General features: G+C 37.7%; 1 protein-coding gene across 2 annotated transcripts in view; it reads left to right on the forward strand.

Moving 5' to 3' along the window:
• Window positions 1-268: 268 nt before the first annotated feature.
• The window catches only part of CFAP299 (cilia and flagella associated protein 299), a 659,626-nt gene continuing 640,696 nt past the window's right edge, over window positions 269-19,198 (forward strand). For both annotated transcript variants that reach the window (XM_003265806.4, XM_003265805.3), the window contains exon 1: window positions 269-605. In XM_003265806.4, coding sequence (XP_003265854.1) covers window positions 495-605 — 111 coding nt within the window. In that variant the 5' untranslated portion in view covers window positions 269-494. The remainder of the gene's footprint in view (window positions 606-19,198) is intronic.

The following is a 19,198-nucleotide window of genomic DNA, read 5'->3' on the forward strand; positions in this document are numbered from 1 at the left end:
AATAATTTACCTTTGTTATAACTTTAAAAATAATTTAACAAAATCATTATTTTATTATTGTCCTTGTCACAACACCATTTTGATATACTTGTTTTTGAGATACTCTTTTTGCAAAATGTCTCGGTATTTTTGTCTTGCATAACATTGTTTTAGAATGCAATTGGGAGCTGATTCCTAATATTTTGTCTAAGTATCTAGGCAGTGTCATACTTTTTAACTTTGGATTGCAGTTTGCACCTCTCTGGTTGCTCAACAGTTCAGCGAAGCCTGAGTCGGTGGATGGGTATCTGACCTGAACTTGGAGTGGGTAATTCCAGAAAGTTTTCCAGGAGTGAGGCAGAAGCCAGAAACTCTGCAACAAACCGCCGGGGGGTGGGATTAACGTTCAAAGCTCACACCGACTTCAACTGATTGGCAGGAACGAAGTGGGTGGAGCCTCCTGATCCTGCCCTCCTGCTTCCGTTGCTAGGGAAGCTTCGGCCGAGGATACCGCCATGGATCAGGAAGAGGGGCTGAAGGCCTTGGACAATATTGTCACTCAATTCAACACCTATGAAGATTTCCTGGACTCGCAGATCACTACTGTGGACTTGTACTACCTGGAGGTAAGGGCAGAGCGCGGCAGAGTAGCCGCCGTCCCGCGTCCCTCGGTCCCTCCTCGAGTCCCCGCTTCGTGGGCTGGTCGCCCCCTGGCGCTGGACCGCTTAGCTGTCAGGCTCCGCGGTTTCGGGACCGCGACACTAAAGCCGCTGGCGAGGTGAATTGCCGTGTCCTTACCCCACCGCGCTCCCCGGTCCGGACAGAACTTGGGCCCCTAGAGTCACCCAGCGCAGAAACGCGCGGGTACACTCAGGCTGGGGAGCCATGAATTTGTGCTTCCCGGCCTCCTCTGCCTCCTCCCAGCCCACTCCCATTCCAAAGCCGCTCTCTGCGAGGAAGGAGGCCTGCTGAGAAGTCTCCGGCTGTAATCTAGGACGGACACCTGTTTCTCTCTGCTTTTCCAATTGGTATATTAAAGAACAGAAGATGGCATCTTTACACCAACCTAGTGTATCTGGTGTTATATTGGGCATTTGGGTTCATGAACTTCCACCTCACACTAATTGATTCTGAAAGTACTTTAATTACAGAGACGCATTACAGGTAGTTGTGCAGACATATTCCTGATTCAAGTTTATCGAGTTCATGATCACAACTAACTTTGATAGTAAAAATATACACAAAAAAAGGAGAGAAATTGGATCTAATGGGTTGCTTTCCTCTGCAGCCAATTCCCCAGCAGCCAATCTCCCCTCCCCAGCTACCCCCCATGCAGGGTGGTGGGGGACAGAGTGGAGTTCTAGTCCTGTGCCAGGGGAGAACCCGGACGCGCAAGAATTAACAAGTCACCAGTGCTGGGAAGCTGGGAGGCGAGTGATGGCTCCCAAAGTCCCAGTATATTCCTAGCCAAACTTCCCGGATAGGCCCACTAAATGGACACTCACCTGGAGAGTCGGCTGTGCTCTCTACAGGACCCAGAAATGCCTTACCCCTATTTAGGCCAGAGAGAACAGGCGCCACTATGTGGTGAAAAGCCACATCAGTCTGGGAAGGATTTGCATCCTGCCACCAGCTCCCCACACTTCTGAACTGCGACAAAGTAACTGCGTTTTAGTGGATTGACACTTTTGGACTTCAAAGATTGGTTACAGAGGCATTTCACTTAAATACGGATTACAGGTTTCAAAAGTGCTATTCTTCAGAACATTTAAAAAATAAATGTAGGTGGTATTTCCAATATAGCTCCTGGCTTCAAAAGCAAAATTTTAAAATATTATACAGATAATATATTTAAAGTCGTAAAAGTCAGTTTATGCCTTGCATCCAAGACACTGAAAAAGTAATGCTGCTAAACAATGTTTACATCTAAATTTTTGAATGTTTAAATAAACAAAAAATGAAATATATACAATAAACATCTTGATAGACTAAAATCATCTTTGTAGCATATGTGGAAGATTGGCAAATTTAAACCTAGTATTATTAAGAAAGGTTTTAATTTTTTTAAGGCACAGTTCTTCATGTGAGTATGGACCTAAAACATTAATATTAATTACAGATGTGAAATTAATAATTTGTGTTTCATCAATCAGAATTCTTTTTTTTTTGAGATAGAGTTTCACTCTGTGGCCCAGGCTGGAGTGCAATGGCCCCATCTCGGCTCACTGCAACCTCCGCTTCCCAGGTTCAAGCGATTCTCTTGCCTCAGCCTCCCAAGTAGCTGGTATTACAGGTCTGCACCACCATACCCAGCTAATTTTTGTATTTTTAGCAGAGACAGGGTTTCACCATGTTGGCCAGGCTGGTCTTGAACTCCTGACCTCAAGTGATCCACTGGCCTCAGCCTCCCAAAGTGCTGGAATTACAGGTGTGAGCCACCACACCCAGCCCATCAATCAGAATTCATTAAAGGTTTCCAAAATGGAAGGTGGTAATTATATTTGGGGAGATGACAAAGAAATTTACTTTTATATTTGGCATTGATCAAGCTTATTTTTGTTGTACATTCATAAAAAGTAAGATGAAGATTTAGTTGAATAATGATTATTAGGTATATGTATGTTTATATGTGTGTATATATATATTTGGATTGATTAGTGACAACTTTTAAAGTGCTATTATTTCTAGAGACCTACATTCTCAAATACTTTCTGTGGATACAAGTTCATTGTGCACTTAGGTCACACGGAAACAAGTAGACTCCTCAGCATTCTTTCAGTAGTATGGCAAGCATGTTTCACAAATCATGGATCATGCTAAGTGAGCTGATATTTGTGCTTTTCCTCTCTCTCTCTCTCTGTCTGTCATCATCATCATCAGTAACTGACTTTGATTTGAATGGAACAACTTTTAAAACATTTTATTTTAACTAACAAAATTGTTGATATTTATCATATACAACATGGTGTTTTAAATTATATATATATTGTGGAATGGCTAAACCAAGTTAACGTATGTATTACCTCACATAATTATCATTTTTTTGTGGTGAGAACACTTAAAATCTATTTTCTTGACATTTTAAAAGAACATAATATATTGTTATTAACTGTAGTCACAATGTTATACAAGAGATCTCTTGAATTTATTTGAATGAAACAAATTGTAAACTGTAAATTAGAGGTAGCATATTTAGTTAGAAGACGCTAGAGTCATAAGATTTTTTTTTTGGTTCTAACTCTGCAATATTGTGTTTTTAATCAACTTGAAATTCCATTTTTTACCTACAAAATGAAACAGTTGGACTAGATTATTTAAGTTTCCTAAAGTATATGAAATGTTATGAGTTATCTATACTTTCATCTGATTATCTATACACCCATGTATTTATCCAGCCACGTTTTTAGTTGATAATCCTTCACTGAGCGCCTGATGTAGTAGATATTGCCTACACTGCTAAGAGTTTAAGTAAGAATCTATTCTAGACTTGATCTCAGAAACCTAAGTATATAATGCTTACAGTCCAGTCTAAGTTTTATTTATTCAGCAAGCATTTTACAAACATTTACTATCTTCCAGGTACTCTTCTATTGCGTAGTATATTCCACTCCCAAAAGTTTTCAATTAATCTGCATAAAAAGTTAGTACCAATGATTGACATACAAATAATCATATAATCTGTGCCAGATCCATTCTATGCCCCTGGACAATGACCTTCACAGTCATTAATCAAGAGCTTTTGGCTTTGGGTTGGTTTCAGCCAATAGGAAGTACCAACTGGAGTACAGGGGGCTGGAAGGAAGTGGTTAGAGGATTTATTCCCTGTCATCTTCCTACTGTCTGTGGTTTAGAAGCAGCTACCTTCCTTAGGTTTGGCCATCTTCTCATTCCATTAGCTATAGCACTCTCTCCAGGGTCTGGCAGCACTCCCTGCTCTAGGAATTGCTTCCTCCCTTATCTTTTTTTATGCCAAATGGTGTTAATGGCTTCCCGCTGTTGCTAACCCAAGGATGCTTCACCATCCCATGTTGGTTTCCATCAATTTTGCCCATATCTTTGTAAATGGTGCTTTTATTATTTTTGGTCATGAGTTTGCCAGCAATTTGCTGCCATCACCCTGACCACTATATAATCATTTAACATCTCAGATCACAGTAAGTACACAAATAGTGTATGAATCTAATAACCACACAACTTTTTACATAATGCTTGCTTAGGAAGAAAGAGAAATATGGAAAAAAGGGAAACCAACCCCAGTTAATTATTTGATAAGCTAGAGAGGAGTAAGGTGGCTCGGAAGAATAAAAGAAGCACTTTATGCTATGTACACTGTGCTTTGCTTATTTTACTGAATAGCTTCAAAGCATCAAAAGAAATGCATCACAGTATCAGGAATTAGATTTTCCTCTGCTAACCCAAAGAACAATATTCGTTCTGGGAGTTAGTATTATCTAACCTGATTAACTTAATTCCCTAAATCAATATAGAAATAGTTGAAAAGTTTTGGCAAAATTATTACAATATAATTTTCCAGGTTCTTTCTTAGTAATTCTTCTATTTAAATAAACACAGGCCCTTTATTTTAATAAAGGTGCCTATGACCACTGGAAAAATAAAAGTCCTAATTAACCTGCTTTTCTCAGGTAAAGGACCAAAGAGTGTTAGAATTATTTAAAATGTCTCTGACTAATGGATAACAGTAATGGCTAAACTATTTACAGAGATAAACAACATGGAGTTTCACTTAGGGCATTGTCTTCCCATTATTCATAAAATAGAAATGGGGAGGGGCCAAGATGGCTGACTAGAAGCAACTGCAGTCCATAGCTGTCATAGAGAAGAATGAAAATGGAGAGTGAATTTGGCACCTTCAACTGAAATATCCAGTTTTTCACTTTGGGACTCACTAGGCAATCAACTCGACCCATGGATAATGAAGAAAAGCAGGGTGGGACAGAGCCAAAGGATCCCTTATTCCCAGCCAAAGGAAGCTGTGAGTGATTGTGCAACCCTGCCTTGGAAACCACACTTCTCCCACAAATCTTTGCAACCCACAGATCAGGAGATCCCCTCAGGAGGCCATTCTACCAGGGCCTTCTGTCCAATACACAGTACTGTGCAAAGTCTCAGCAGAGTGGTCACTCAGGCTCACACAGAGGCTCACACGGAGACCCAGGAGTTTTTCAGTCTCCAGCCCTGGGAATCCTGACAAGGTGGGAGTTTCATCCTTACATTCCTCTAGGAGATTCAGGGAGTCAAGCAGTATCATTCTGCAGGCCCCACTTCCCTTACACCTCACAAACTAAGACCCACTCGCTTAGAATTCCAGTTGGCTAGTGCAGTAGACTGGAGACTGCCTAAGATGGACAAATTCCCAGGGGGACAGGTGACTGACATTTTTGCAGATTGGGCAACTCAGTTCTAGCCTTCTGGCTCTGGGGAGTCTAGGTGGCCCTGACAGGAGGAGTCCCTCACCCATCCCAATGCAGCACAACTGCTGTTCCAGAATGTGGCCATACTGCTCCTTTATTTTATTGTATTTTTTTATTTTCAGAGTTGCACTCTTGTTGCCCAGGCTGGAGTGCAATGGTGTGATCTCGGCTCACAGCAACCTCCGCCTCTCAGGTTCAAGCAATTTTACTGCCCCAGCCTCCCAAGTAGCTGGAATTACAGGTATGCACTGCCACACCCAGCTAATTTTTGTATTTTTAGTAGAGACAGGGTTTCACCATGTTGGTCAGGCTGGTCTTGAACTCCTGACCTCAGGTGATCCACCTGCCTCAGTCTCCCAAAGTGCTGGGATTACAGGTGTGAGCCACTGTGCCTGGCCCAGACTGCTTCTTTGAGTTAGATTCCAATCCATTCCTTCCCACTGGGCAGGGGCCTCCCTGCAGGAATTTCAGCAACTCCAGCCAGGGTTATACAGACAGAACTCTGATTTCTCCCTGGGAAAGAGCCTCTGAGGGGAGAAGCAGCCAATGTCTCTGCAGTTCAGTTGACTCAGCCTTTCTAGCCTGCTGGCTCTGGAGAGTCCAGGCAGTGTGGATGAAGAAGGGTCCCCCAATGCAGCACACCTGCTCTACCAAAAGGCAACCAGACTGCCTCTTTCAGCGGGCTCTTGATCCCATCCTTCCTGACTGAGGTCGCTCAACAGGGGTCTCCAGACACCTCCTACAGGAGGGTCTGGGCCAGCAACAGGTCAGTACTCCACTTGGATGGAGCTCCTGGAGGAAGGAGAAGGCTGCCATCTTTGCTGTTTCATGACCTTCACTGGTGATACCTTCAGGTGAGGGAAAAACCGAGGCATCCAGGGTCTGCAGTGATCCCCCAACAAGCAGCCCTATGGAAGAATGGCCTGAGAGTTAAAAGAAAAATAGAAAGAAATAACAACAACAAAGACCCCATAAAAACCCCATTTAAAGTTCAGCATCTTCAAAAATTAAAGTTAGATAAGCCACAAAATGTGAGAAACAGTCATTGCAAAAATGCTGAAACTCGAAAAGCCAGAGTGCCTTTTCCTCCAAATAACTACAACAGGTCTCCAGCAAGGGCACAGAATTGGGCTGAGGCTGAGCTGCCTGAATTGGCAGAGGTAGGCTTCAGAAGTTGGGTAATAATGAGCTTTGCTGAGCTAAAGGAGCATGTTGTAACCCAATGAAAAGAAGCTAGAATCATGATAAAACAATACAGGAGCTGATAACAAGAATAGCTGGGTTAGAGAGGAGCATAACTGACCTGATGGAGATGAAAAACACAACATAAGAAATTCACAATGCAATCACAAGTATCAATAGCAGAATAGACCAACCAGGGGAAAGACTCTCAGAGATTGAAGACCATCTTTCTGAAAGAAGACAGGCAGGCAAGAATAGAGAAAAAAGAATGAAAAGGAGCAAACAAAACCTGTGAGAAATATGAGACTATGTAAAAAGACTGAACCTACGACTGATTGGGGTACCTGAAAGAAACTGGAAGAACAGAACCAAGTTTGAAAACATACTTCAGGATATCATCCAGGAGAACTTCCTGAGCCTAAGAAGATAGGCCAACATTCAGGTTCAGGAAATACAGACAACTCTAGTAAGATATTCCACAAGAAGATCAACCTCAAGACACATAATCATCAGACTCTCCTAGGTTGAAATGAAAGAAAAAATGTTAAAGGCAGCCAGAGAGAAAGGCCAGGTCACCTACAAACGGAAACCCATTAGTCTGACAGTGGACCTCTCGGTGGAAACCCTACAAGCCAGAAGAGATTGCAGACCAATATTCAACATTCTTCAAGAAAAGAATTTCCAACCCAGAATTTCATTTCCAGCCAAGCTAAGCTTCATAAGCACAGGAGAAATAAGATCCTTTTCAGACAAGCAAATGCTGAGGAAATTCATCACCACCAGGCCTGCTTTGCAAGAGCTCCTAAAAGAAGCACTAAATACGGAAAGGAAAAACCATTACCAGCCACTACAAAAACACACTGAAGTACACAGTACACCAACTAATGACACTATGAAGCAACCACATAAACAAGTCTGCAAAATAACAAGCTAGCATCATGATGATAGGATCAAATTCTCACATAACAATATTAAACTTAAATGTAAGTGGGCTAAATGCTCCAATTAAAAGACACAGAATGGCAATCTGGATAAAGAGTCATGACCCATTGCTATGCTGTATTCAAGAGACCCATCTCATGTGCAGTGACACACATAGGCTCAAAATAGAGGGATGGAGAAAAATTTACCAAGAAAATGGAAAACAGAAAAAATCAGGGGTTGCAATCCTAGTTTCTGACAAAACAGACTTTAAAACAATGAAGATTTAAAAAGACAAAGAAGGGCTGTACATAATGAGAAAGGGTTCAACTCAGTAAGAAGAGCTAACTATCTTAAATATATATGCACCTAATACAGGAGCACCCAGATTCATAAAGCAAGTTCTTAGAGACCTAGACCACAAAGAGACTTAGACTTCCACACAATAATAGTGAGAGACATTAACACCCTACTGGCAATATTAGACAGATCATTGAGACAGAAAATTAACAAAGATATTCAGGACCTGAACCCAGCTCTGGAACTAGTGGACCTCACAGACATCTAGAGAACTCTCCACCCAAACAACAGAATATACATTCTTCTCATTGTCACATGGCACTTACCCTAAAATTGATCACATATTTGGAAGTAAAACACTCTTCAGCAAATGCAAAAGAACTGAAATAATAACAGTCTATCAGACCACAGCGCAATCAAATTAGAACTCAAGACTATGAAATTCACTCAACACCACACAACTAAATGGAAACTGAATAACCTGCTTTTGAATGACTCCTGGGTGAATAATGAAATTAAGGCAGAAATCAAGAAGCTATTTGTAACTAATGAGAACAAGGAGTCAATGTACCAGAATCTCTGGGATCCTGCCAAAGCAGTGTGAAGAGAGAAATTTAAAGCACTAAATGCCTGCATCAAAAGACTAAAAAGATCTCAAGTTAACAACCTGACAACACAACTAAAAGAACCAGAGTACCAAGAGCAAACAAACCCCAAAGCTAGCAGAAGACAGGAAATAACCAAGATCAGAGCTGAACTGAAGGAGATAGAAACATGAACAACTCTTCAAAAAAATCAACAAATCCAGGAGCTAGTTTTTTGAAAAAATTAATAAAATAGATAGACTGCTACCTAGACTAGTAAAAAAAAGAGAGAGACAGAGAGAGAAGAATCAAATGGACACAATCAGAAATGATAAGGAAGATATCACCACTGATCCCGCAAAAATAAAACCATCAGATAATATTATGAACACCTCTTTGCACAGAAAATAGAAAATCTAGAAGAAATGGATAAATTTCTGGACAAATACGCCCTCCCAAGACTGAACCAGGAAGAAACTGAATCCCCAAGTAGAACAATAACAAGTTCTGAAATTGAAGCAACAATAAACAGCCTACCAATCAAAAAAAGCCCAGGACCAGATGAATTTACACCTGAATTCTACCAGAGGTATAAAGAAGAGCTGATATCATTTCTAATGAAACTATGTCAAAAAATTGGAAAAGGGGAACTCCTCCCTAACTCAGTTTATAAGGCCAGTATTATCCTGATACCATAACTTGGCAGATATACAACAAAAAAAGAAAACTTCAGTCCAATATCCCTGATGAATATCAATCCAAAATCCTCAATAAAATACTGGCAAACTGAATCCAGCAGCACTTAAGAAACCTTATCCATCACAGTCAAGTTGGCTTCATCCTTGGGATGCAAGGTTGGTTCAACATAGACAAATTAATAGATGTAATTCATCACATAAACATAACTAAAATAAACATGATTATCTCAATAGATGCAGAAAAAACCTTCAATAAAATTCAACATCCCTCTATGTTAAAAACTCTCAGTAAACTAGATATTGAAGAAACATACATCAAATAATAAGAGCAATATATGTCAAACCCACAGACAATATCATACTGAATGGGCAAAAGCTGGAAGTATTCCCCATGAAAACTGGCACAAGACAAGGATGTCCTCTCTCTCATTACTCCTATTCAACATAGTATTGAAAGTTCTGACCAGGGCAATCAGGCAAGAGAAAGAAATGAAGGGTTTTCAAATAGTGAGAGAGGAAGTCAAATTATGTTTGTTTGTAGATGACGTGATCCTATATCTAGAAAATCCCATTGTCCCAGCCCAACAGTTTCTTTTTGTTATTATTATTATTATAATACTTTAAATTCTAGGGTACATGTGCATAACGTGCAGGTTTGTTACATATGTATACATGTGCCGTGTTGGTGTGCTGCCCCCATTAACTAGTCATTTACAGTGGGTATTTCTCCTAATGCTATCCCTCCCCCCTCCCCCCAACCCATGACAGGCCCCCATGTGTGATGTTCCCCTCCCTGCGTCCAAGTGTTCTCATTGTTCCATTCCCTCCTATGAGTGAGAACATGCAGTGATTGTTTTTCTGTCCTTGTGATAGTTTACTGAGAATGATGGTTTCCAGCTTCATCCATGTCCCTACAAAGGACATGCATGCATCCTTTTTTATGGCTGCATGGTATTCCATGGTGTATAGGTGCCACATTTTCTTAATCCAGTCTATCATTGATGGACATTTGTGTTGGTTTCAAGTCTTTGCTTTTGTGAATAGCGCCACAATAAACATATGTGTGTGTGTGTCTTTATAGTAGCATGATTTATAATCCTTTGGGTATGTATCCAGTAATGGGATGGCTGGGTCAAATGGTATTTCTAGTTCTAGATCCTTGAGGAATGACCACACTGTCTTCCACAGTGGTTGAACTAATTTACACTCCCACCAACAGTGTAAAAGTGTTTCTATTTCTCCACATCCTCTCCAGCATCTGTTTTTTCCTGACTTTTTAATGATTGCCATTCTAACTAGTGTGAGATGGTATCTCATTATGGTTTTGATTTGCATTTCTCTGATGACCAGTGATGAGCATTTTTCATGTGTCTGTTGGCTGCATAAATGTCTTCTTTTGAGAAGTGTCTGCTCATATCCTTTTCCCACTTTTTGATGGGGTTGTTTGGTTTTTTCATGAAAATTTGTTTAAGTTCTTTCTAGATTCTGGATATTAGCCCTTTGCCATATGGGTAGATTGCAAAAATTTTCTTCCATTCTGTAGGTTGCCTGTTCACTCTGATGGTAGTTTCTTTTGCTGTGCAGGAGCTCTTTAGTTTAATTAGATCCCATTTGTCTATTTTGGCTTTTGTTGCCATTGCTTTTGGTGTTTTAGACATGAAGTCCTTGCCCATGCCTATGTCCTGAATGGTATTGCCTAGGTTTTCTTCCGGGGTTTTTCTGGTTTCAGGTCTAACATTTAAGTCTTTAATCCATTTTGAATTAATTTTTGTATAAGGTATAAGGAAGGGATCCAGTTTCAGCTTTCTACATATAGCCAGCCAGTTTTCCCAGCACCATTTATTAAATAGGGAATCCTTTCCCCATTTCTTGTTTTTGTCAGGTTTGTCAAAGATCAGATAGTTGTAGATATGTGGCATTATTTCTGAGGGCTCTGTTCTGTTCCATTGGTCTATATCTCTGTTTTGGTACCAGTACCATGCTGTTTTGGTTACTGTAGCCTTGTAGTAATTTGAAGTCGGGTAGCATGATGCCTCCAGCTTTGTTCTTTTGGCTTAGGATTGACTTGGCGATGCGGGCTCTTTTTTGGTTCCATATGAACTTTAAAGTAGTTTTTTTCCAATTCTGTGAAGAAAGTCATTGGTAGCTTGATGGGGATGACATTGAATCTATAAATTACCTTGGGCAGTATGGCCATTTTCACAATATTGATTCTTCCTATCCATGATCATGGAATGTTCTTCCATTTGTCTGTGTCCTCTTTTATTTCATTGAGCAGTGGTTTGTAGTTCTCCTTGAAGAGATCCTTCACATCCCTTTTAAGTTGCATTCCTAGGTATTTTATTCTCTTTGTAGCCATTGTGAATGGGAGTTCACTCATGATTTAGCTCTCTGTTTGTTTGTTATTGGTGTATAGGAATGCTTGTGAATTTTGCACATTGATTTTGTATCCTGAGACTTTGCTGAAGTTGCTTATCAGCTTAAGGAGATTTTGGGCTGAGATGATGGGGTTTTCTAAATGTACAATCGTGTCATCTGCAAACAGGGACAATTTGACTTCCTGTTTTCCTAATTGAACACCCTTTATTTCTTTCTCTTGCTTGATTGTCCAGGCCAGAACTTCTAACACTATGTTGAATAGGAGTGGTGAAAGAGGGCATCCCTGTCTTGTGCTGATTTTTAAAGGGAATCCTTCCAGTTTTTTCCCATTCAGTACAGCCCAACAGTTTCTTAAGCTGATATGCAACTTCAGCAAAGTCTCAGGATACAAAATCAATGTGCAAAATTGATAACATTCCTATACACCAACAACAGGCAAGCAAAGAGCCGAATCATGAATGAACTCCCATTTACAATTGCTACAAAAAGAATGAAGTACCTACGAATAGAGCTAACAAGGAAAGTGAAGGACCTCTTCAAGGAGAACTACAAACCTCTGCTCAAGGAAATCAGAGAGGATACAAACAAATGGAAAAACATTCCATGCTCATGGATAGGAAGAATTAATATTGTAAAAATGGCCATGCTGCCCAAAGTAATCTATACATACAAAGCTATTCCCAGTAAGCTACCATTGACATTCTTCACAGAATTAAAAGAAACTATTTTAAAAAACATATAGAACCAAAAAGAGCTCACATAGCCAAGACAATCCTAAGCATAAAGATCAAAGCTGGAGGCATTATGGTACCTGACTTCAAACTATAAGGCTACAGTAACCAAAACAGCATGATAATGGTACAAAACCAGACACATAGAGCAACAGAACAGAATAGAGAACTGAACAATAGATCAGAATAGAGAAGATAAAATAAGACCACCCACCTACAACCATCTCATCTTCGACAAACCTGACAATAGCAATGGAGAAAGTATTCCCTATTTAATAAATGGTGTTGGGAGAACTGGTTAGTTATATGCAGAAAATTGAAACTGGATCCCCTCTGTACACCATATACAAAAATTAGCTCAAGATTGATTAAAGACTTAAATGTAAAACCCAAAACGATAACAACCCTGAAAGAAAATCTAGGCAATAACACTCAGGACGTCAGCATGGGCAAAGATTTCATGATGAAAACACCAAAAGCAATTGCAGCAAAAGCAAAAATTGACAAATGGAATCTCATTAAAGAGCTTTTACATAGCAAAAGAAAATTAGAGTGAACAGACAACATACAGAATTGTAGAAATTTTTTGCAATCTATCCATCTGGCAAAGGTCTAATATCCAGAATCTATAAGAAAGTTAAACAAATTTACAAGAATAAAACAATCAATCCCATTAAAAGCTGGGCAAAGGACATGAACAGACACTTCTCAATGGTAGACATTCATGCAGCCAACAAACATATAAAAAAAGCTCAACATCACTGATCATTAGGGAAATGCAAATCAAACCACAATGAGATACCATCTCGCGCCAGTCAGAGTGGCATGAGTGAGAACTTGGCCATCTGCAATTCAAGAAGAAAGTTCTCAGAAAAAACCCAACCTGCCAACACCTTGCTGTTCGACCTTCAGAACTGTGAGAAAATAAATTTCTGTGATTTGAGCTACCCAGTTTGTGGTATTTTCTTGTGGGGGCCCTGGCTCCCATATATGTGAAATACCTAGGAATCCCAAACTAATATAGCAGCAAACACATGTTTGCCTAAAATCCCATCTTTATTTCAGGTGTCTAAAGGTGATAAACTAAATAACTTTTGCTTCTGCATTCCATGGACTACACACACAGACAGATATGAGCCACATAATTTATTTTATAGAGTTTTGACCTTATACAACATGAGAGCTGTTTACACGGTTGATGAAAGACTATTTCCTTGGTGTCTGGTCCTGAAGTCACACTGAGACCTGCAAGGATAACCTAGAATCCATGAGGACAGACTGAAACATCTGTCAGGTGCTCGTGACCCTGCCTGCCTTACAATTTTGATGGTAGGGGCATTCTGCAGGAGAAGCTGGCACCTTTAGTCACAGAGCTAACCACGCACTTGACACAGAAGTTGGAGAAGCTTAAGGAAGAGAGCCTCCAAAAGCTAAAACAATATTGCTCCTCCTTCGTTTCTCCTTTCTAAATGTATTACAAATGTCTCTTGTGGTTCACCCTGACATGTAACTATCCAAGGAAGTAAAATTATGGGAAATGAAGTTTCAGCTTAGATAATTTGATGCAATACAAATTCACTACATATGCCATGTTTTAATATTTCACATGGAGAATATATTTATGTCTGACTTGTATAAATAAAAATTAGCACAAATAAAGGATGAGAGTTTCTCAAATGTTACAGGACATGCATAGCCCTGACATCAATTTTTAAAAAGCAAAACAAAGTAGAAAGCTGAAGACTAATTTTACTTATGAACTGAATGAAAGAAATTTAAAATGAATCCAAGAATATATTAAGAAATAATAATGTCAGAGTGAGAATAGTATGATTTGTTATAGGACTGCAAAGATGAACTCATGATATTAAATGTAAAAAGAAAAAAAGATTATTTCTATAGATGAAGAAAAAGCATAGATAAAATTCTAAAGCCATTCTTACTATAACTTGATAAGGAGTATTTTCAAACACTTATAGAAAACATCATACTCAGTGTTTAAACACTTGAATGGTTAGCATTAGAATTAGAAACATGATAAAAATGGTTGCTACTACTAGTAATGTTTTATTGGCAGTCTAGCTGCGCAGTGCTGCAATTTAAGGAAAGTGTCATAAATATTTGAAAAGAGTCAGAATATAATTACATATAGGCAATATTATTATCTACAATGAAAATACAAGAAAAAATGCTGAAATCCTATTATAACAAATAAGTGAGCTTAGAAAGGAAATTGAAAATTGAGTGAAAACAACTCTGTTCACCAGTAATGAATAAGATAATAACAAAAGACATAAACAAAAATGAACACAGCCTCAGTAACCTGTGGGGCAATGTCAAACAATCTAACATACATTTAAATGGAGTCCAAAATCAACAAAGGGAAAGAAGGAATAAAATATATTTTAAATGGTAATGGCTAAACAGTTTCCAAATTTTATGAAAAGTACAAACCCACAGAGTCAAGAAGTTCAATGAATTCCAAGCAGAATAAATGCAAAGAAAACTACACGAAGGAATATTTTAGTAAAATCACTGAAAACTAGTGATAAAGAGAAAATCTTAAAAACAAAAGTAAAAGAACACATTATAAAGTAAACCAAAGACAGGAATGACTGAATATTACCCAGCAATCCCATTACTGGGTATATACCCAAAGGATTATAAATCATTCTACTATAAAGACACATGCACATATATGTTTATTGCAGCACTATTTACAATAGCAAAGACTTGGAACAAACCCAAATGCCATCAGTGATATACTAGATAAAGAAAATGTAGCACATATACACCATGGAATACTATGCAGCCATAAAAAAGAATGAGTTCGTGTCCTTTGCAGGGACTTGGATGAAGCTGGAAGCTGTCATTCTCGGCAAACTAACACAGGAACAGAAAACCAAACACTGCATGTTCTCACTAATAAGTGGGAGTTGAACAGTGAGAACACATGGACACACAGAGGGGAATATCACACACTGGGGCCTGTCGGGAGTGGAGGGAAAGGGGAGGGAGAGCACTAGGACAAATGGCTAATGCTTGTGGGGCTGAAAACCTAGATGATGGGTTGATAGATGCAGCAAACCACCATGGCACATGTATACCTATGTAACAAAGCTGCCCTTTCTGCACGTGTATCCCAGAACTTAAAGTAAAAAATAAGTAAATAAAAAAAAGAAACAATGCAAGCCATAGAAAAATGGACGGCATCTTTAAAGTGCTGAAAGATTTGAAAAAAAGTCAACCTAGAACACTGTATCAGAAGAAAAGAGTAAGGTGAGATAATTTATTTTTCCAGCCAGGATAATTTGTTGTTAGCAGATATATATTACTAGAAATGTTTAATGAAGTTCTTCAGGTTGAAGGAAAATTATATATCAGCAGGAAACTTGGATCAAAATGAAAATGAATGAAAAGCACCAGAAATGCTAAATATGTGAATACAAATTTTTTTCTCAGTTTTATATTTCTTTAAAGATTATTGATTTTTTAAAGAAAAATAATGACATTGCACTTTGTGGTTTATAACATGCATAGAAATACAATATGAAACAACAATAGCACAAAAGATAGCAGAGGATAATGTTGCAATGGGTTCTTGAAATGGTGTAATATTATTCGAAAGTAGAATGTAATAAGCTAATAATTCTTCTTGTAAATCACAGAGTACCTGCTGAAAAATAAAGTAGACATATAACTAAAAATGTAATAGTGCAGATAAAATGGAAATAAGAAACAAAAAAACAGAAAGCAAAAATAATCAAATATCAAAGCAAATGGCACTAATAAGAAAGAAATAACAAGGTAGTATATTAAAACCCAACCATACTGAAAATTACATTAAATGAAAATGATCTAAACATTTCAATTTAAAGGCACAGATGGTCAGAATAGATAAAAGTTCAAGAGCCATATGTGCTGTCCCACCTTAAATATAATACAACAATTTAATGTAAATGTATTAACATTAATAGATTAATAATAAAACATTAAGATTAATATTAATGTTATATTTATAGTAATATATTAATAACATTAAATTAACCATCTATTAATGTTAATACATTAAATGGTTTTATAATTAATGATTTATTCATCATTAATTATGATTTATAAATAATGTTAATATAATGTTAATTTTATATTAACATTAATCGATAATTTTAAATAGATTAAAAGGATGGGAAATATGTATTATACAAGCATAAAGAAAAGGAGAGTTATAATGTCTATATTAATATCAGGAAAAGTAGACCTCAGAACTAGAAGTATTTCAGGGAAAAAGAAGGACTTTTTAATATAGATAAATGAGTCAGTCAATACATTTTAATAAACATTTAGCTTACATGCCTCATACCAGATCCTCAAAATGCATTACGCAAAATTGATAAGGATTGAAAGAGTAGACAAATTCACAATTGTTTCTAGAGGCATAAACATTCCATTTTCAGTAACTGATAGAACCAGAAGTTAGAATAAATGTTAAGTATGTAAAAGATTTAAAGAGCAGTCAAAGGCCAGGTGCAGTGACTCACGCCTGTAATCCCAGCACTTTGGGAGGCTGATGTGGGTGAATCATTTGAGGTCAGGAGTTCAAGACCAGCCTGGTCCACATGGTGAAACCCCGTCTCTACTAAAATACAAAAATTATGCGGGGACAGTGGTGCACACCTGTAATCCCAGCTACTTGGGAGACTGAGGCAAGAGAATCCCTTGAACCCAAGAGGTGGAGGTTGCTGTGAGCCAAGATTGTGCCAATGCACTCCAGCTTGGGCGACAGAGTGAGACTCTGTCTCAAAAAAAAAAAAAATAAAAGAGCAGTTCACAAAACAACAGAATACCTATTCTTTTCAAATGCACATGGGGCATTTATGAAGAGGGACTATATGCAGGGTCATAAAACAAGTCTCAATACATTTAAAATACTGAAATCATACAAAAGTATATTCTGTGATCACAACAGAATTAAAACTAGAAATGAGCTATAGGAATATACCCCTCAAATTCCCCAATATTTGGATAATAAACAACATAGTTCTAAATAACTCAACGTCAAAAAAGAAAAGAAAAATTAGAAAAAAAATTTGATTTGAGTAAAAAAGAAAACAAAATATATGTTTGTTAGATATACATAAAGGAATCTATAGAGGGAAATTTACAGATTTAAAAGTTTATATGGGAAAATGAGAAAGGTCTAGAAATTAATGATAGTAGCTTCTACCTTAAGAAGCTTTAAAACAATACAAATTGAGTCCAAGCAAGTAGACAGAAGGAATAACAAAGGGCAGAAATCAGTGAAGTAGAAAATTGAAAAAAAAATAGAGATCAATGCTATCAAAAATTACTTCTATAAAATATCAATAAAATTGACAAACCCCTTACTAGGCTGATTGTAGTCACCCTAAACACCTCTTCCAAAGTCATACTCCCTTCTTGGGGTAGTTCTCTTTAAATTACTGCTTATTGTGGATAAAAAGATGTGGCCACTTTAATCAATTTGGGTCATCTCGAAAGGACCATCCAACTCCAGAGCTGCTGAGGCCCTGTGTTATAAATTATCTCACTGTCCAATCCTGCTTTCTTCACCCCTCTGGAAGTGCAAATTCTGAGAGTGCTCTCCAGTAAATTTTCTGCACACAAATCCGCATCCCAAAGTCTGTTTTGGGGAGACGCCTCCTGCTGTAAGCTTATTCCAAAACTGTCATATTGTTTTAACATTAAGAAATCTGGTATTATAAATTATCCAGATTGCCAAAAATTAGTAGAAGGTGGTATTTGAATATGCCATGCTTTCTGACACTCCCAACTCTAACCTTTCTATCTTGAGTCAAGTAGCTGTTCCTGGAAGCAGCTAGCTTGATACAAGTGAAGCTTGAAATCTGTGGAGGTCAAACAAATTGTGGTGGGGCTTTCTCCCTGGGCAGGTTGAGAGGGCAGTATCTACACTATCCGTGATACAGTTGAACGAGCAGAGAAACTAATTAATAGTACAGAATAGAAATAGAGAAATCACCTCTAATATACTTAAGAATTGAGTATACAGAAATGTAAAATTTCAAATCAGTGGAGAAAAGAAGCAATACTTAACACTGTTTCAGCTGTGTCTTTTGGAATAAAAAAACTTTTTGAATAAGTAAAAGTATTTCTCTTTCAACACCAGGCACCAAAATATATCCTAAATGCTTTGAACATTTTGGAGTAAGAACTATTAAGAGTTTCAGGAAAACAATGACCTAGGAAGACTGTTTGTAGATATTTTGCAGACGCTTATTTAATATATTTATTACACACACAAAGTTGTTACTAGTTAGTAATAAATGAGCAAAGGGTTCATTTAATAATTCAAAACAATTCAAAAGGAAGAAATGCACATGACTGATAAATGTGTGAACAGATGGTGAATCTCATTAGTAATCAAAGCAATACAAATCAAATTAGGATTTCATATCATTTTCATTTCCGAGGAAGGCAGTGACCTGAAGGCACAATAATAAATTATTAATATGTACAATATCTGTCCTTACAGATTGTTTGGAATATGTAATCACTAAAGTTTTATTGTATATATACTTAATGGAAAGGTGTTCAAGATGTACTGTTAAATGTTGAAGAAGTAGGTCATGAGAGATTTTACATAGCATGATTCACTTTTTTTGGTAAAATGTTTAAATGATTAAATCTGCAAACTTTTCAATGACCTTTATTTGAACTTTATTAATTACAACATATTTTAATTTTTAAAGCATATATATGACTTTTTTTCACTTTTATTTCAAGTTCAGAGTTATGTGTACAGGTTTGCTATATAGCTAAAAGTGTCATGGGGATTTGTTGTACAGATTATTTCTTCACCCAAGTATTAAACCTAGTACCCATAGTAATTTTTCCTGATCTTCCTTCTCCCATCCTCCTCCCTGTGATAGCTGCCAGTGTGTGTTGTTTCCCTCTATATGTCCATGTGTTCTCACTGTTTAGCTCCTACTTTTAAG

This window comes from Nomascus leucogenys, chromosome 9 (genome assembly GCF_006542625.1).
Source record: "Nomascus leucogenys isolate Asia chromosome 9, Asia_NLE_v1, whole genome shotgun sequence".
Lineage (NCBI taxonomy): Eukaryota > Metazoa > Chordata > Mammalia > Primates > Hylobatidae > Nomascus > Nomascus leucogenys.